The sequence below is a fragment of the Pleurodeles waltl genome, chromosome 8 (assembly GCF_031143425.1).
Source record: "Pleurodeles waltl isolate 20211129_DDA chromosome 8, aPleWal1.hap1.20221129, whole genome shotgun sequence".
Taxonomy (NCBI): Eukaryota; Metazoa; Chordata; class Amphibia; order Caudata; family Salamandridae; genus Pleurodeles; species Pleurodeles waltl.
Window position 1 is genome coordinate 1327287885 of NC_090447.1, and position 20846 is coordinate 1327308730.

Here is a 20846-nt window from a genome sequence, read left to right on the forward strand (position 1 = left end):
AGGGGAATGAATCTGTGGGAAGAGAAATCCATCAGCAGCTTTTGATCACCTATGCTTCAGTAACAATGAGATCCCCAGTGCACATCCTGATGAGAGGTGGGGTTCGGAGACACACTGTTCCTTACCTGGTTAAAAAGACTGCACAGATCTGGGAACAGGCCATTAAGAAGGTGCTTCGCTGTGCCCCGTTTGATAGGGAGCTAAAGGTGTGGGACCTTGCTCCCTTCCTTGATATTGATAATTACATACCTATGGACAGCTGGAGAGCAGGGAATGTCTTATTGTTATTCCCAAATGAGGTGTTCATATCCTTTTCAGAGGCACAGAACACTTTGGCTGGGGCCTGGGCCAATTCCTGCAATATGCTAAGATGAAAAGCGGTGTACAGGACATCTGGTGCGATTTTACGGGTGCCCTGCCATCCTATAATTTGTTGAATGGGCTGATAAATTGAGGGATGGGAGACATTTAATCACCCTATTTTATAGGGCCCTTCGGGATGATATGACTGGTACAACCTATACGAAACGTCAGGCATGGGAGCGGGCGTTGGGGGAACCAGTGGAGGACGCTGATTGGGCCAGGGCCTTGTAGCTGGTGTGCACGGTTTCATGCAATAATAGTTTTAAGCTCCTACATTTTAATTCTATGCACCGTACCCATGTTAACAAGATTGATCCAACTAGGGGAGCCGGGTGTTCCCGATGTGGTGAGGCAAATGCTCCTTCCTACACCTAGCTTGGTCCTGTAGGGGGTGCAGCTATTCTGGCAGGAGGTGGTCGCAAAGGTTGTGGAGACTATGGGACTGGGTATAGCACTGAGTCCAAGGACATGCTTGCTGGTGGGGTGGCGCAGCCGAAGGGGTGGAACATCCCGTACAAACTGGCTAGGTGTAGGGTGGCCATAGGCTGGAAGAGTTTTAGGAGCCCATCGGTAGAATACTGGATGCGGGGTATCTTGGAGTGGGGAGTGGCACAAGAACATCATATGCGGTTGGCATGTAGGGATGAGGGTGCACCTACCAATATGATGGCATGGGGACGCCTACTGGAGCGCTTCGCTGAGACTGATGAGTCAAGTTCCAGGATGGGTAATGACACTGATGCTTAACAAATGGGGTCCACCTATGAATATAATGATGTTGACAACCAACTATGGTTATATTAAAATTCTGATATCGTACCACCATGTGTTGGGGTCCACTGGGATGCTCCGCTGGAGCCAATGTTAATGTATATTTCTGTCAGTGTAAGTAGTTCTCATGAGAGAAGGATATCTGAGGGGTCTCATATGATTTGCACTGTATAGTGTTTGTTTGGTTCTGAATATATAAACTCAATAAAAAGAGTTTATTACAAAAAAAACAATTAGATTCCCCCAAATGTATGCCCAGCTTACCTCTAGCAATGCTCTCATGCAGTTCACAAGGGCAACTCTTACAAGTGCTGTGCATTTCTGATCATTTGTTAAATGCCTGCAACAGAAAACGCCAACATATTACATGTATTTCAACTTATGTGCTCTATCAATTTAGCATTAAATAATACAATTTATAAAACAGATGATTTTACTGCAATCAGTCAAATTACTTCTTACTGCAGAAGTTTGCTCCTGAGTTATTTTGGTTCTTCTGAACAAGAGTCAAACTTATAAATGTTGCTTTAGTGAAATGGCCATATTGGAGCAGTAGCTTTCTTTACATGGCTTTTAATAGTGAGGGTCTTTAAAAGAATAAAAATCAAACAGGTGCTCATGATGGATTTCTGAGATGCCATCTGCCCGCGTCCTTTCTTCTTTAACTCACCACAACTATCATCTTTTTGAACAGAGAAAACATTTAAAGTAATGGCTTCAGAAAACTGATATTTAAATGGGTGTAAAATGAAACTTTCTGATGCACAGATATACACAAAAAATGAAGCACATGATTTGAAACTGCAGGTAAAAGAAATCATAGTCTATGTGACCTGAAAGTGGTATAAGCAGATGTCCTGTATACACCTAACTATTATGGACTCTCAGGCTGGGTGAAATTAAGCAAAGGGTCAACAACAGACAAATGCAAGCAGGTACAGTTGCTTTTTGTAGATATATCTGTAAGTTCCCATGAAATCCCAGGTGATGACATAGGCAAATGCACCTCCATCAAAAGTACCTGGAAAAGCACTGGAATCAATCCAAAGTTTATAAGGGTGGCACCTTAAACCATAAACCACCATCTCTCCTATTCTCCATCTTTTGAATTTAGAAGAAAATATGAATACAGTTCATAGAAATGAACATATTTGTTATAGTCTGCTAGTCTACAGATGGCCTAAATGATAGTTTTCTTGGAAACAGTATTTTCATTCCCAGCCTATCATCTTTACCCTAATGCCTGCCTGTGCTGCCTTCTTTACCCTAAAGCCTACACTTGCTCTCTAATAGGGTATTGAAACATGTGCCTCCTCTGCGATTGCTTGATGGAGTGGACTGGTGTGCCCAGCAGAAAAAGTTGGTATATGAGGCGAGAGGTGCCCAGCCAAATACAACAGGGTGTGGGAGAGATGGACATGGGCATGGGATATCTGATCAGACGAAATGCCTTGTGTGTGATGACAATTCCTCAGTGCTTTCCCAAACACCACAATCTATTGTGGTTACATTCTGATGAAAACTAAATGGGATTTGTACACTGGAATGTCTATGAGGTGCAGGTGTGACCTATTGATGTTAAGTTGTTGTAACAAGAAAACGAATACAAATTCTTTATAATAAAAAAAAGGAAAAAGAAAACCATGTGCCTCCTATTCTCCTTCCTCAGATGTGGATAGCAACTCTAAGAGAACCACTAGGTAGGATTCATTTCAAACCAGCACTGAGTGAGTGTTCTAATAAGAGTGAGTGTAAGAGTGACTGTTCTAATACTGCTACTGCACAACATCTCAAAACACTTAACACGGAGTGGAATGGAACTTTATCATCACCTTTCAGTTGTGTGATGATAAAATGATACCAGTGTCGTTGGTATCAATGAACTTACATTTCACAACTGTTTCATTTGAACATTTATGTTAATCAATCGAGTTTTGCAATTCCATAATCTGAAGCACGTTAGCGATACTGGGAAGAGATGGGTGTTATTTTGGAGAACCTGAACTATTACTAGGCACTTTAAAACATGCTAAAAGATACAAACCAATACACGGAGACCTTATTGCACCTTCACCAGTTTAAAGAAAAGGACAATTTACTTGCGACTAGAATTATAAGGACATAACAGAAATCAAGATCAGGAATCTGATTGGAAAAACTGTTTCCAGTGACTTTGGAGTAACTGATATTATGGAAAGGCACAGACGCAAACATTATGCATGTTCATTTTTTTGCCCCCACTTATGGCAGAAACAGGAGAAAGAATCTATAACATTCCTAGGTTTCTAACAAGTATTAAAAAAATGGAACACACAGCTATCTTACTTCTTTTGATAGGGCTTCTCACACGATAAGTACCCTGTTGTCTTTCTGAGAATAACTAAAATAGTATCAATGTTTGTTGTGGCTGTTTTGAATGATTGAAATTTGACAGATGGTACGATTGGTGTTCCTGTAGTTTGAGAAATTTATTACTACTGTTTAAACATGGAAAGTTATTTATCTAGATACCTTCCCAAAATGTAATTACTTTCAGGGCAAGGTCATCACTGGATTGTAGTAACTGATAAGAGACTTCTAGCTGCAGATTCCTTACCTTAACATATTCCCAGGCGTCAGATTGGTTAAAAAAAAATGTTAGCAATCCCCTTGCCTGCTGGTAGGGGGCATTATTTGGGTATTTGGTGTTGTCTCCACTGGAAGTGATGTGCACTCCTGCACTCTCATCTCAGCTCCATCTGTGCTACCTACTGGGTTGCACAAGTGCTGTACAAGATTTTCTGAATCCAGTCTGGCGCCTTGGGAATATTTTAAGGTAAGGAATCTGCAGCTAGATACAGCCTCTCCCAGATAAGGTGTTACCAAAGACAACTATTTTATCTAAACGAGTATGGAGTATTTGGATAACATGTTTTCCTGGGCAGAATTTACCTGTTTTCATTCAAAACAGCATCCGTGCTACATAGGAGTTAAAGAGGCTTGGTGTCCTTTAAAACCAGCTGCATTCTTGATAAACAGCTTACTTTCCTTCGGTACAGGATTCCTGAGCCCCACTTAAGACGAAACACACCTGAGCAAGAGCTATCTTGGAAACTTCAACATGCAAAAGTGTTGACACTGGGTATGCTTGGTGGTAGTGAATAGACCTAACTAAGGTTCACCTCAGTAACGGACCAGACCTTGCATCATTCCTGAATGTAGAAAAGCATTCATGATCTGCAAAGCATCGATGGCAGAGTTTGTCCATGCCTTGTCGTTTACAGATCCTATGACGTGTTGTACAACCATGAAAATGCCCGGCTGTTCCAACCGTGTCCAGAGGCGCAGAGCCTCCTGGCACAGGGTCCACAACCCCACCCTGTTTGTTGCAGTACCACATGACAGTGGTGTTGTCCGTTAATACCTGAACCAGCCTTCCCCTGATGGAAAGGAGAAAGGCTTTCAGTGCCATGTGAATCGCTCTCAAATCCACCAAGTTAATGTGAGGCTGAGTCTCCGCCAAAGACCAGGGTCCTCTGATCTCCACCTCCCCAGGATTACCACCCCAAGTCAGGAGTGACGCATATGTCACCATTGTGAGATCTGGGTGAGGAAGGGAGAGAGGTCTGCTGCTGACCCAATTGCGGCTTGTTAGCCACCAATGCAGGACTTTCACGGTTCCTTCTGATATCTGGACCAGGTCAGAGAGATTTCCCTGATGCAGCATCCAATGAGACTTCAGCTCCCACTGCAGAGCCCACTTATACCAGAGGGCATGCTTTACCAGCAGGAGGCCAGGAGACCCATCAGCCTCAGTGTAAGTCTCACCGTAATAGAGGATAGAGGCTTAAACATCAGAGCCAAACCCTAAACATCCTGGACTCGCCAGTGCAGAAGATAGGTGCAAAATTGTACTGTGTCCAGAATGGCTCAGATGAAAAGGAGCATCTGAGAGGGAGACAGCTGCGACTTTGGCACGCTGATAGTGAAGTCAGTCATTGAAGGAGGTCCACCATAGTCTGGAGGTGGGTGATGTCCACCTAGGGCAAGCCCGCCTTCAACAGCCAGTTGTTGAACTAGGGAAAGACTGGAATCCCCTGATGGGCTACACCCTCTTCCATCACTTTCATGAACACTCGAGGGGTGCTGGTAAAGCAAAAGGGGAGCACGGAGAACTGAAACTACTCGTAGCTCACAGCTAAGCGAAGGTATAGTCTGTGGTGGGCCGGTAAGACAGGTTTATGGAAATGTGCACCATGCAAGTTCAACACTATCATCCAATCTCCAGCGTCTGGGGCAGATAGGGCCTGATGTAACTGAGCATCTTGAATTTTTCCTTTCTTCAGGAAGCAGTTGAGAGGGTACAGCCTCCATCCTTTTTCAGCACCAGAAATTAGAGGGAATAGCAAACACAACCTGCTTCTCATGTCAACACCCTCGTGATGGCTCCTTTGGCCAAAGGCGCCTGCACTTCCTGATGCAGCAGGGTGAGGTGGTCCTCCGTCAGACAATCTGAGGATAATGGCACGGATGGCAGGGTTTCTGTGACTAGAGCACTGAGTTGTGGTAAGTTACGGAATGCCAGCAGGACAGGTGATGCTTAATCTTGCCGCTGACCAATTTCCTGCGACGTTGTGAGGGGACATTAAAGGTGTTTGGATGCTGCAGCTGCCAGGGGTGGCGGAGTAGGCACATCTCTGGCTTTTGGTCCCACAAGGGTTGTGGGTGCCACTTTCATGGTCACTTAAGGAATGGGAAGCCTGTTAGCCATGGTGACTGGATGGTAATGGACGTGCCTGGTAGCCCCTTCCACGGCAACAGAAGGAGTGGAAGACCGAATGGGGATGGCGTCAGGCCATGGAGAGTTCTAATAACAGTGCGGTAGCATCGCTGTCCTTGAAGCGCTTGTGCTCTGAATGTGCTTTATCGCCAAAGAGGTGAGTGGTATTGAATGGAATGTCCAGAAGGGATGCTTGACATCCCCTGAAAAGCCAGTTGACCTCAGCCATGCGTGGCAACGAAGTGCAACCGAAGAAGCAATCACTCTACCTAGAGAGTGTGTCACGTCCAGTCCACAGGAGTATTGTGAACTTTGCTGCACCTCTAACATCAGCAATAGCCTGGTTCAGGACGGGTCAGGCCTCCTCATTCAACATGGGCAGAACTTGTGCAACTGAGGCCCATGCTGTGTGGGTATACTGACACAAGATGCATGTAGTGTTCATGGACTGCAGTGCAAGGCTGGCAAAAGAAAACACCATTTTGTCAAAAGTATCCAGCCTCTTGGATTCCCTATCTGGAGGTGTTGTAGGGAATATGCCAGGGTTGGATGGGGAGGCCTGGACGACCAGGCTGTCCAGGGTGGGGTACTGGGTGAGGGAAGTTGGATCCACAGCAGCAGGGCAGTGGCAGCAGTAATCGTCCTGTGCACAGAAATGCCTGTGCAGGGCTCGGCCCACACCCCAAGAAGGACGTCCGTGAGGGCTCTATTAGAGAGGAGAAGAGGTTCTGTAGGGGCTACACCCGGTTGACGCACTTTTGTCAAGATGTTGCTCTTGAATGCCGCCAAGGGCAACGTTGTCATAGCTAGACTCTCGCTCCTAGGTGAGACTGCTGGTTTAGGGGAGACAGAACTTTTGTTTGTAGGCGACAGAGTCACTTCTACAACAGGTTGCAACTGTCAGGCCAACCCTCTCCGCTCAAAAGCAGTACTTCACCAAAACAAAGGTGATTGCGAAATCCCAGAGAAGTTGCAGTGGAACAGAAGTTATCCTTTTCTCACGTTAGCAACAAGCAGGAAATCATTTGGGGTACCTTCCGAACCCACTGGGCCCCAAGGCTCTCCAGAGGGGTCGACACACCCAAATATGAGGTGCATGGTCTCATAAAATTCCTTTAATCGGGCTAGGATTGCTCTGGAAAATTCTGGGAGACTTATCTGGGAAAAACTTTGCCTGCAACAACAACCAAAAGGAATGCCTCAAAGAGTGGGCCTCGGACCTTCCCAATGACTGGGCCAAGGAGCAGTGTTGAGTATTCCGGTGTTGAGTGACCAGGAGCTTCAGGGCACGCTCCCAGACCGCCCTAGGGTTCATCACCCAGCAGTTTTGTGAGGCCTTGGATTTGTGGCCTGACACCAGGCACCATAAGCAAACCAGGTGGGGTTTTGTCCCAGAGATCTGCCTGTGACAGGCTCCACAGGGTTTAAACTCCATCAGTTTTTTTTATCACAAATGCCTAAAGCTCAAAATTAGTTTTGCAAAAAGTCAAAAAAGTAGTCGGAAAATGACTGAGGTAGCTTTACTGGATCTGCACCAACAGCTTGGAAAGAAAATAACTTATGTCAGCTCACTGGGGTGCTCCTATATAGGAACCGCGCACATCACATCCGGCTCTGATGACAGGGAGCCAATTGATGCTTCCCACCGGCATGCCGAGGTAGTAGTCAAGATTTTCCAGATACAGTCTGGCACCAGGGGAATATTTTAAGGTAAGGAATGTGGGGCTAGAGGTTGTACCAGAACTCTATCAGATTAGTAATGCTTTCAGATGTGCATAGGAGTGTGAGCAGTGCAGCAAGCAGACTGTGTGGGGTCAGACTCAGAAAACATTTGTGACACGATAATTTTAATTATATTAGGCATCCATTTTAAAAGATTGGGATCCATTGTTGAAATTGTTTTTCTAACCGGCAACTAGAGATTTGTGGTCCTGGAAGTAAAGTGTTGAGGGTAAAGTAGACTCTGAGTAAGAAAACAAAACAGATCTTTGGAAAACTGATTGGATCTGTCTAATTCAATTGACAAGAAACTAAAGCATGCTTGGCCGAGCTTAAAGCAAAAGGTGGTTGACGCAATTGTGACAGAGGTCTCTAATGCTAATGAAACTGGCTGTAGGAGACGGGTTGGCAGGGTACAGAGTAAAAAGGGATTGGAGTACATCTCCTCTAATTCCTACTAAGAATAAGCTAATAGAGAAGAGATTCAAAAGATGTTCAAAATAAACAAGCACCTTTATTTAATTCTTGCAAGTCGCTTGAATGAGGAAGAAGTTGGGAGGACCTTAAGTTTAGATATCACTGCAGAATTTGATTATGATCAGGACGGTGTGGTGGTAAGAGACAGACGAACACCTGAGGCAGTTAAGTCCTCAATATCAAAACTTGTTGACCTCTTCAGGTTGCAATGTTTGATGGCATTCATAATGCATGCTTTATCCCCAGAATAGTCTCCTTCTTCTCATGTGGCCCAATACTTGGGCAGATAAGACTGCAGTACCGCCGGATGTGTATGCTAAGGGCTTGGCATTTAGAGGCAAAGAAGGTAACGCAGTCTGCCAAGTACCATGCATCACAGGTTAGAATTTAACATTTTAGTACTGGTGTCTACATCATGGCCCTAAAATGCTAGGTCATGTTTTATCAGTGAGCTAGCTCCCCTGCACAACAGGCAGCTGCAGCCAATTGAGTCATCGAGGTGGTTGGTGGGTCACTTCCTATCAGCCAGTGCACAGAGCAGTGGGAGCCTGGCTCAGGTCGAAAGAGAGGTGCTTGATATGGAGTTCTCTGTGGGGCCCCCCACAGTTGTTTACTTAAATCAATCTTTTACTGTAACATTTTTAGTTGCTCCATCATCCAGAGGTTTGTGTACCTTTATCCAGTGCTACAGTCTGTTTCAAGAATAGTGAGTACATCGACTCAGTGTTGACTGCAACATAACCTGGTTTAAGTTCAAAGGAAGGCCAGTCTCAAATTCCTGCCTCAGCCTGGTACTGTGACTGAGGTTGAGAAAAACGCTGATTACACATGCGAGGTATTTAGAGTACTCTCCTTTTGGATCCACAATGCTCTGATCCTTGAGAAGTACGAACTGGGATTACATGTTGTAAAATTTTGTGAAGCCTCGATGTACGCATTCAGCTTCTCACAACTATTTTAAAACTGACGGTGTGTTTGACTTTCAAGGGAGAATGAGAATTGAGTCAATCATTTCTTTTGTCTTGGTTGTGAATCCTGTTTGGGGGTACAGGATTGGCAGATCTGTAGTTTGTGGAGTTGTGGTTGGCATTTTTGAGTTTCTTCCTTAGTTCTTAGGAGTCCATTGTCATGTGGGCCGAAACGGGTTGACTTTTTGTGGAGAAGTACACTAAGCAATGAAATGGAAGAGAAGGAGCTTTCCACATGTGTACTGTAATTCAGACTGACTTTTATTGTGGACTTTTGTTCCTCAAAGGATTGTCTAAATCACATATATACAAAAGAATGGAAGACTGCAGATATGCCTCTTTATTTATTTGGTTATGTATGATTTGAATTATGTTGTGGTGTCTATAAATTTTTATGTTTTTTGTAAAGTACAAACGCATGGTGTCTTTAATGATAAGTTACCAGAGAACTGGGTTTTGAGCTTGTGTATAGAAATTGTAAAATTAATTTGTTTGATGATTTATATGTTCATTATACCAGTGATTAATTCAAGATTTCACCTGGGTGAAATTTTAGTTGATCAGTCCCCAGATGTCCTACTCTAATTGTTTTGTATGAGCTTGAGACGAAGGCAGTCCGTCCCTAGCTTGATCAAGAGAAGAGAGTAGCACTGGCAGCGCACCAACGTTGGCTCAGACTGGACCAATCTGACACTAACTTGCTTGGCTGAGGTCAGTCCAGCACTGCTGCCGATTTCTTAATAAACACCCACTCCTAGCATTTTTTGCCACAAAATAACATACGTGCTACTCTCTTACATTGCTTTATGAATGTAAGGCATAGACAATACATACACCGGTATTCCCTTACATATTATCCTGAATAGAAGGCATACATAAAAAGGCAAGATAATGTGTTCGTTTTAGGATTATGAAATGACATTAAATCTAACTTGAATTATTATACCAGCTGCCATGAGCGAGCTACAAGAAAATCAAGTTTGTAGTTTTTGTAGTATAAAAGTACCAGAACAATCATATTTTGGGCAGCATTATACTTTAATCTAACATATATGAGGATGGCTTATGTTAAATTATTGATCAAGACTGTTAAGATGATTAAAAAGAAATGCTCTTTTAATGTTCCAGTTTTGTAACTCAGCCACCCTGCTTCTCGGGTGCTTGGTTTTGCTCGAAAGAAAATGTTACTGAATATATTTAAAGGGCTTTACTTCAATTTACAGGTGATAAAACAGGTTCTTTTGTGAAAGGAGAGTATTTGGCCAAAATTAAAAAGTATGCTGAGAAGTAGAGACAAGGTTGAGGTGAAAGAAGGTGCAGGTTACATCTGCTGTGTCAGTAGTAATAGTTAAAAAAAACAAAACTCTTTATTTAGACCTGTAAAAACCAAATAAATACATCTCCACCCATTAACTAAAACAATAAAAAATCATCTAAGATAACATGCTTCAAGCAGGAATGACCTTTAAAAACCTTCCTAGTGCATGTTACATCGAAGAACTCCTTGTTGAAAAGGGGGGAAAATTGTCTCCCTTCGATACTGAATGTTATACTTTATAAAGAAATCCTTTTTAAAATTAAATGCCTGGTGGTTAAAAAATGTAAACAACCAAACGCAAAATGTACATTTCTCACTCCATAAGTCACGTGTGCAATGGCTGCCCGAAACCGACAGAGCTTGAAATTTACTACAGTTTAAATACAAGAAATTAAGAGCCACACAGAACTTCAATAAAGTCAAACGCAGGAATGTGCTGACTAAAATGGACAGATAGCGGTACACACGATTTGCCTGCCATGACTACAACATTTAACTTGCCGATCTCTTTGTTGCCAAATAGCATAAAACCATAAGCCTTGATTGTCTTCCACAGATTTCTTTCAAGTCTTCACCACATAATTCAGAATATTCAGGCTTGACGCCATTTTCACTTATCTGTCTCTGGCCTTTCCAGCCCATGACAGTTCACTGATGGATATTTCCAAAGCACAGAAAGTTGAAATTACCTTTTTGTCCACATAGCGGAGTTTTCCCGAAAAAACACAGGCTAGATTTCAAAGCTAGTAAGTTTCAGGACTGTAAAAAGGCTTTTATTTCTATAGCCAGGGTCATTATACCATGGGGTAATCCAAGTAGTTTCTTCAAACGTTTGCCATTGCGTTTGTCCTAGTTTAAATATGAGCTTATGCTTAGGAGGTCTGTACGATACAAGTATGATGGGGCACCATGATCTTACATGCGGTAAATACTGGAGACCGCAAAGGACCACCAAAATCCTTTTCAAATGTAACTACCCTTCACGCATGCCCCTCCCCCCACCCACCCACCTCTCTGGGTATTGGGGTTTGGGGGTCGATTGTAACATAGGATCTTGTTCAGATACTTCATCTGATACAGAACAAGATCCAATGTTACAATCGACCCCCAAACCCCTATACTCAGGAGCCCAACCTTTTTTCAACAGAGGCGGGCGCAGATGTTGAGGAAGTGGTCCATTAGGGAGAGTCCACTATCCGAATCAGGGCAGGGGACATTACCAAGAACAGGGAGAGTTCTGTACGAGGAGGTGGACGTAGAGACTATCAGGATTGAATCTAACCAAGAGAGAGATATTGTGCCTATTTATAACCTGTCTAACTACATGCTCTCAGACGTAGAGTCCCAAATATTAAGAAAAGGTTTATCTTTTGTACCCACTAAAATACAGGACCCAGTTGATACTAAGACAGAAGTGTTACCATTTTTACGGAAAATTAGACTACGTGCCTTTTTTGCAGAGCAGTCTGGGATCCCAGAAACCGCAGCAGCAGAAGAAAACTGCAGTGGACTTACGTTGAAATCCTCATTTTGTCCCGAAAATAATACTATGCCACCAGAAGTTCAGATCTTTGAAGATATGGTATTAAGAGAACCTGACCAACTTGATAATACATTTTTTTCTTTCAAGCATAATTGTACTTGAGAAGAAAGGCTTGCTATACAGACATTATCCCACAATTATAACATTATAATTAAGCCAGCTGACAAAGGAGGCGGGATTGTCATATGGGATAAAAGCAAGTATGAAAATGAGATATTAAGACAACTAAATAATTGTGAACACTATCGACCTATTATAGATCCCACAGAACGTTTACAAGGTATCATTAAAGAAGCCACAGGTGAAGCATTGGAGTACGGCTGGATATGTAAAAATGAATTTGACTTCCTTAATCAGAGTGATACACATACACCCAGGTTATACATTTTACCCAAAATACACAAAGGTCTTAATAATCCACTAGGCAGACCTATAATTTTGGCATGTGGATCAATACTTCAACCACTAGCTCAATATGTAGACACTTTTCTAAACTAATTTGTGTGGGATACAAAAGCTTATGTGAGAGACTCAATGGACACGATTAACAAACTTGAAGGTACTTATTGCAATGAGCAAATACAAATATTGGTTACACTAGATATTGAAGCTCTATACACCAGTATTCTGCAAGAAGAAGCCTTGGAAGTAATGAAGACCTGGTTAGAGTCCAGAGACCTACCACATAAGGTACCTACCACATTTATTATGACACTTGCTTCATAGTGCCTTAAAAGCATTTTTTTTAAACTTTTGGGGGTGATTTGCATCTTCAAATAAAAGGTGTAGCTATGGGATGCAGCTTTTCTCCAGAAATTAACAATCTTGTCATGGATTGTTTTGAGGGAAAGTGGATTTATGGTATCGATAACCCTTTTCATAAACATGTCATACAGTGGCTGAGATATATTGATGACATTTTTATGATATGGGAAGGTAACAAGGATTTACTCTCTGCCTTCCATACATGGCTTAATCACCGCAACCCTGACTTGAAATTTACCATGACTCATGACTCTAGACTGATCAATTTCTTTTAGACCTTTGGATAGAGTCAAGAGAGGCTCACATGAAGTGAACTTATACACCAAACCTACAGACAGGAATAGATTATTACACTTTTCTAGTAGTCATCCACGTACTTTGAGAGAAAATTTACCATGTGGCCAATTTCTTCGTATTCAAAGAAATTGTAAAAACAAAGAAGATTACTTTGTATAGGTACCGCTTGCTATGTCCTAATGAGGCCTAGAATTAAAAAGGACTGAAACGTGCCACCTTAGAACATGAGGAGTGCCATGAATTCATGAATTAGAGACTATGATACATGATTATACTGCATTTAAGTAAATTCGAAAACTATTCATCATAGACGGTATTAATCATCACTACCTCAATTGGAGGACTGCCTTTGAAAAAGTTGTCCATCAGCCCACAATCGTGAATTCATTTGGAAGCTTCTAGTGGTAATTTGATTGCAGTTTGTACCTGTTCTTTGTTTTTGTAAATTGTCATGAATATTGTGATATATAAGTATATATTTGTTTTAGTGACGTGTACTTGAGTATTTACTATATGTTTTGTGGTTCATAAACAAGGGCGAGACAAAGGGAGACAAAGAAAACAATTCTTGAATCATCCCCGTCGTCTAAGTGGGAGTCCCACGTATATAAAAAAAAAGTAAGTAAAAATTTCCATAGGCAATAATGGTAGCAAAATCACACATATAGCCCATACATGTCCTTTTGTAAATAAGAACCAAACTTGACTTATGACCAATCAGGCTCCAGCACCCTCTAGAATATTCCCCAAAGAGGCTCATTCCCTCAGATTTTCTAGCACAAGAGTGAAGAGTATGTAATGGAAAGGAAATGTGAGCCTCAAAGGGGAAGAGGGTGGGTCACATGTGAATGTATGAAAGATACCAATAATGGATAACTGTAGTTACAGGTAAGTAACTTGTTTTCTTATCCAGTATTAGACTTTCATAAATTCACATGCTTGAATCTGAATAGCCAGCAGTACTCCTAATAACAGTTATGCCCACAGTGTTCATGGCATGAGACGCTGCAGATTCACATGCTGTGCATTATCCTGCTATCTAGTGTTGGGCTCGGAGTGTTACAAGTTGTTTTTCTTCGAAGAAGTCTTTTCGAGTCACGAGACCGAGTGACTCCTCCCTTTCGGCTCCATTGCGCATGGGTGTCGACTCCATCTTAGATTGTTTTCCCCGCAAAGGGTGAGGTAGGAGTTGAGTATACTAGAGGTGCCCATTCAATGGAGTAGTAATGTATGTAGATAGTGTGTATAAAAATAATATTTATTTACATATTTACAATTGTCATGCAACTAAAAACGGCTACAGGCTCCCGGGGAGCATGTGAATCTGCAGCGTCTCATGCCACGAACAGATGTACACTGGGTAAGTGACATTTTCCGTTCAATGGCATGTGTAGCTGCAGATACACATGCTGTGCATAGACTACAAAGCAGTAATCTCCCCAAAAGCGGTGGTTAGCCTGTAGGAGTTGAAGTTGTCTGAAATAATGTTCTTAATACAGCCTGTCCCTCTGTGGCTTGTTGTGTTGCTAACAGGTCTACACAGTAATGCTTAATAAATGTGTGAGGCGTAGACCAGGTGGCTGCCTTACAAATTTCTGTAATTGGCATATTTCCAAGAAAAGCCATAATGCCGCCTTTCTTTCTAGTGGAATGTGCTCTTGGTGTAATGGGTAATGGGTAATGGGTAATTCTCTTTTTGCTTTAAGGTAACAGGTTTGAATACATTTAACTATCCATCTGGCAATGCCTTGTTTGGATATAGGGTTACCTGCATGATTTTTTTGGAAAGCTACGAACAATTGTTTTGTTTTACGAAATTGTTCAGTTGTCAATGTAATACATTAGTGCTCTTTTTATGTCTAATGCATGCAAGGCCCTTTCAGCTACTGAGTCTAGTTGCGGAAAGAAGACTGGGAGTTCCACAGTCTGGTTTAGATGGAATGGTGATATGACTTTTGGTAAGAATTTTGGATTTGTACGGAGAACCACTTTAAGTTTATGCATTTGTATGAAGGGTTCTTGAATAGCAAATGCTTGTATTTCACTCACTCTTCTAAGTGATGTGATGGCTATTAGAAAGGCTACTTTCCAAGTTAGAAATTTTATTTGACAAGAATGCATGGGTTCGAATGGTGGGCCCATGAGTCGTGTTAATACAATATTAAGGTTCCACAAAGGTACTGGTGGTGTCCTTGGGGGTATGATTCTTTTTAGTCCTTCCATAAATGCTTTAATAACTGGGATTCTAAAAAGTGATGTTGTATGTGTAATCTGTAGATAGGCAGATATTGCAGTGAGATGGATTTTAATGGAAGAAAAAGCTAGATTAGACTTTTGTAAGTGTAATAAATAACTTACAATGTCTTTTGTGGAGGCATTTAGTGGCATAATTTGATTAGTGTGGCAGTAGCAAACAAATCGTTTCCATTTGTTTGCATAACAATGTCTTGTTGTAGGTTTTCTCGCTTGTTTAATGACCTCCATACACTCTTGTGAAAGGTTTAAATGTCCGAATTCTAAGACTTCAGGAGCCAGATTGCTAGATTGAGCGATGCTGAATTCGGGTGTCTGATTTGTTGTTTGTGTTGTGTTAACAGATCTGGTCTGTTTGGTAGTTTGATGTGGGGTACTACTGATAAGTCCAACAGTGTTGTGTACCACGGTTGCGAGCCCAGGTTGGTACTATGAGTATTAGTTTGAGTTTGTTTTGACTCAGTTTGTTGACCAGATAAGGAATGAGCGGGAGAGGGGGAAAAGTGTAAGCAAATATCCCTGACCAGCTGATCTATAGAGCATTGCCCTTGGACTGAGGGTGTGGGTACCTGGACGCGAAGTTTTGGCATTTTGCGTTTTCTTTTGTTGCAAATAGGTCTAAGTTTGGTGTTCCCCAGCGGTGTATCCTGTAGGATTTGGGGATGTATTTCCCATTCGTGAGTTTGCTGTTGACTGAGATTGTCTGCTAACTGATTCTGAATGCCTGGTATGTATTGTGCTATTAGGCGAATGTTGTTGTGAATTTCCCAATGCCAAATCCTTTGTGCTAAGAGACACAGTTGTGACAAGTGAGTCCCCCCGTTTGTTGAGATAATACATTGTTGTCATATTGTCTGTCTTGACAAGAATGTGTTTGTGGGCTATTAGTGGTTGAAACGCTTTTAATGCTAGAAATACCACTAGCAGTTCCAAGTGATTTATGTGAAGTAGTTTTTGTTGATTGTCCCACTGACCTTGTATGCTGTGATTGTTGAGGTGTTCTCCCCATCCAACCATGGAGGCATCTGTTGTGATAATAGCGTGAGGCACTGGGTCTTGGAATGGCCGCCCTTTGTTTAAATTTATAGGGTTCCACCATTGAAGCGAAGAGTGTGTTTGGCGGTCTATCAACACTAGATCTTGTAGTTGACCCTGTGCTTGCGTCCATTGTTTTGCTAGGCACTGTTGTAAGGGCCGCATGTGTAGTCTTGCATTTGGGACAATGGCTATGCATGAGGACATCATGCCTAGTAGTTTCATTACAAACCTTACCATGTATTGTTGGTTTGGTTGTATGCTTGATCTTACATTTTGGAACGATTGGACTCTTTGTGGACTTGGAGTGGCAATTGCTTTTTGTGTGTTGAGTGTTGCTCCCAAGTATTGTTGTATTTGGGATGTTTGCAGATGTGATTTTTGGTAATTTATGGAGAACCCTAATTTGTGTAGAGTTTCTATGACGTATTGCGTGTGAAATTGACATTGTTGTTGAGTGTTGGCTTTTATTAGCCAGTCGTCCAAATATGGGAATACGTGCATGTGCTGTCTCCTTATGTGAGCTGCTACTACTGCTAGGCATTTTGTGAATACTCTGGGGGCTGTTGTTATCCCGAACGGTAGCACCTTGAATTGATAATGTTTGCCTTGAATTACAAACCTTAGGTATTTCCTGTGAGAAGGATGGATGGGTATGTGGAAATACGCATCCTTGAGATCCAGTGTTGTCATGTATTCTCCCTTTTTTAGTAAAGGAACTACGTCTTGAAGTGTTAACATGTGGAAGTGATCTGATTTGATGAAGAAATTCAGTGTTCTGAGATCTAAGATAGGCCTTAACGTTTTGTCCTTTTTTGGAATGAGGAAATATAGTGAGTCAACGCCTGTTCCTTTTTAGTGATTGGGTATGAGCTCTATTGCTTGTTTTTGTAACAGTGCTTGGACCTCTATATGTAATAGGTCTAAGTGTTGTTGAGACAGTCTGTGCATTTTTGGTGGCACATCTGGAGGGAATGTTGTGAATTCTATGCAATAACCATGTTGGATAATTGATAGGACCCATGTGTCTGTGGTAATATGTGTCCAATTGTGGTAGTATTTGGTTAGCCCCACCCCCCCACTGGTGACAAGTGTTGGGGTGTTGTGACATTGAAGTCACTGCTTGCTAGGGCTTGGTTTGGCGGGCTGGAATTTTCCCCTTCCTCTTTGGAATTGTCCTCTATAAGAAACACAAACCCCCCCCGCTATGGTATTGTGATTGAAAGGTGGGTTTTGTTTGGGAGGTGGAAGGTTCAGATGTTTGTTGACGAAACCCCCCTCTAAATTGTGGTTTCCTAAAGGTGCCTCTGAATTGTGGGGAATAGAGCACGCCCATGGCTTTAGCCGTGTCCGTGTCCTTTTTCATTTTTTCAATGGCAGTGTCTACTTACGGCCCAAACAACTGTTGTTGGTTAAACGGCATATTTAATACCACCTGTTGAATTTCTGGTTTGAATCCAGAACTCAGCAGCCATGCATGCTTGCGAATGCTTACAGCCGTGTTGACAGTCCGTGCTGCTGTATCTGCCGAGTCTGATGCGGACCTTATCTGATTGTTCGATATGGCCTGTCCCTCTTCAACTACTTGCTGGGAACGTTTTTGGTGTTCCTTGGGCAAATGCTGTATGATGTCTTGCATCTCGTCCCAGTGTGCCCTGTTGTAGCGTGCAAGTAGGGCTTGATTGGCTGCTTGTGATGCCACTCGCTTGCCTGCTGTGTCAAATTTCCGACTTTCTTTGTCAGGTGGTGGAGCATCCCCTGACAATTGAGAGTTTGCTCTTTTCCTTGCTGCTCCTACAACCACTGAGTCCGGTGTGAGCTGCTGCGTTATAAACACTGGGTCTGTTGGAGGTGGTTTGTAGTTCTTTTCGACCCTAGGCTTGATAGCTCTTCCTTTTACAGGCTCTTGGAAAACCTGTTTTGCGTGCTTGAGCATGCCCGGTAGCATTGGCAGGCTTTGGTAGGATGCGTGGGTGGATGCCAAAGTGTTAAAATGGAAGTCATCCTCCACTGGCTCAGTGTGCATGGCTACGTTTTGGAACGTAGCTGCCCTGGCTAGTACCTGCGTATATGCAGTACTGTCTTCTGGTGGTGACAGCTTGGTTGGATAACATTCTGGGCTGTTATCCAATATTGGTGGATCATATAAATCCCATACATCAGCATCATCTTGGGTCATCCCAGTATGTGTGGGTGACTACATTATTGGTGTTCCCACTGGTGACAATTGTGGTGAGTGCAGTGGGGATGGTTGTGGTGAGACCTGCGGTGTTGGTGACTTGTCTCTAACCACTTTGGCCATTGGTTGCATTTCTGTTTCTTGAAATGCAAGTTTTCTTTTAGATTTGAGTGGAGGTTAAGTCTGAATCTTGCCAGTATCTTTTTGGATATGTAACCTCCGTTGTCTTTGGTCAGGTTCTTCCATATCCAACTCTTGCTCAAATCTATGTCTTTCCTTGAGTTGCATGGAAAGCTCTTGCTCTTCAGTGTATGAGCTTCTTTTCGGCTCCGAGGCCGCTTTTTTTGGTACCGAAGTTTCTGATGTCATAGTCTTTTTCGGTTCCGAGGAGCTTTTACGGGGTTTGTTGGATTCGATCACTCGGTGTCTAAATCTTTCGGTGCCTGAATCTCGACTGGAATCGGAAAGCTTCAGCAACTCTTTGGCCTTTTTCAGTGCTGATGTCGGGTCATCTTCCTTTCAGTGGGTTAAGCCATGGCCTGCTGGCGGTGGCGTCTCCATGGCCCTAATCTTTTTGGTGTGACGCGGAGTTTGGGACGGGGCAGGTTTACTCACGGTTTGTTGCCCCGTCGAGGACCTTCCACTGTCGGAATCATCGGAGTCCATCTCCTGAATGGAGATTCTTTCATCCTCCTCGACGTCGAGCTGTTCTTTCGGTTTCGATGCCATTTGCAGTCTTCTTGCTCGTCGATCTCTCAAGGTCTTCTTGGATCGAAACGCTCGTCAAGCTTCAATAAGTATCCTCTCTGTGTTCGGGTGACAAACACAGATTACAGACCCGGTGCTGGTCTGTATAAGGATACTTTGCTGACACTTAGGAGTAGAAACGGAAGGGGGTCTGGTCCATTAGTCTGGGGACGACGGGTGTGGTCGGGCCGACCAGGCCTCGGTGAAGAGTGGAAGCCCCGAAGGGCCGCCGAAGCGGGCTTGATGTCATTGGCGATACACTAACACTAGACCGGTACCGAGCGATAACAATGCAGTTGAATTTTTCGATACTTTAGCAAACTTTCCCGATTCGAAATATGGAGCGAAGAGGAACATGTCCGAACCCGATGGCGGAAAGAAAACAATTTAAGATGGAGTCGACACCCATGCGCAATGGAGCCGAAAGGGAGGAGTCACTCGGTCCCGTGACTCGAAAAGACTTCTTCAAAGAAAAACAACTTGCAACACTCCGAGCCCAACACTAGATGGCAGGATAATGCACAGCATGTGTATGTGCAGCTACACATGCCATCGAACATATATATATATATACACACATATACACATTTCTACATATATACATTACAACATATCAAGAAATAATTATGTAGGAGTTAGAAACCATTGCATATCGAATTAAATATGCACATTCAAGTAAAATTCTCACCTCAATGAAATAGATGACGCAGGACCGCCTGTACAACAAGTGAATCAGTTCTTTGTGTTGATTCCAAACAGTAATGCTGCGCGAAAGAATGTGTAGTCTTCCACGTTGCAGCTTGACATATCTTGTCCAAGGCGATCCTTTGAAATAGAGCAACTGATGTGGGAATTGCTCTTGTAGAGTGTGCCTTCGGATGGCTGGTTAGTGGTTTCCCAGCCTTCGTATGGCAAAACTGAATGGTGGATGTAATCCAACGAGCTATCATTGCTTTAGTAACTCCTGTACCATGGCCATAGGACACTAGTAGCTGGTCTGTCTTCCGGAGTTATTTAGTACGCTGAAGGTAGAACTTCAAGCATTGTTTGATATCCAGTGTGTGGAGAGTCCTTTCCGCCACAGTTGATGGGTTCTGGATTAAGGTTCTTAATATCACTGGTTCGTTCATGTGAAAAGATGAAGACACCTTAGGGATGTATCTTGGGTTTGTTCTGAGAAGAACAAAAGTTGTCTGCAAAAATGAGGTAGGGTTCCTTAGTGGCAAAGGCCTGTATATCGCTGACTCTCCTCCTGGACGTAAGAGCAAGGAGAGTTGCCACCTTCCATGTAAGATATTTCAGATCCGCTCTATGAATAGACTCGAACGGGTCTTTCATTCATTTGTGAAAGGACAATGTTTAAATGCCATTGAGGAGGAGGAGGACGCACAGGAGGGAAAGTGTGAAACAGACCCTTCATAAACTGTTTTATTAGCCTGGATGAACCAAGGGAGGGCGCCTCCATAGAGCGTCTGCAAGATGATATAGCCGCCAGATGGGCCTTAACTGATGCATGTCCGCGCCCAGTTTTCGATAGAGCAAGAAGGTATGATATAATTTGCTCTGGTAAGACCTTTACGGATGCAAATTGTTTTGATGGCACCAGATACAAAACCTCTCCCATTTGAGCATGTAAGTCTTGTTTGTACAGT

The 20846-nt window shown here is 42.9% G+C and overlaps 1 protein-coding gene across 1 annotated transcript in view; it reads right to left on the bottom strand.

Annotated features, from left to right (window-relative positions):
• Positions 1-20846, bottom strand: part of ATM (ATM serine/threonine kinase) — a 1319133-nt gene that overhangs the window by 888579 nt on the left and 409708 nt on the right. The window contains exon 21 of the mRNA XM_069202321.1: positions 1399-1474. Coding sequence (XP_069058422.1) covers positions 1399-1474 — 76 coding nt within the window. The remainder of the gene's footprint in view (positions 1-1398; positions 1475-20846) is intronic.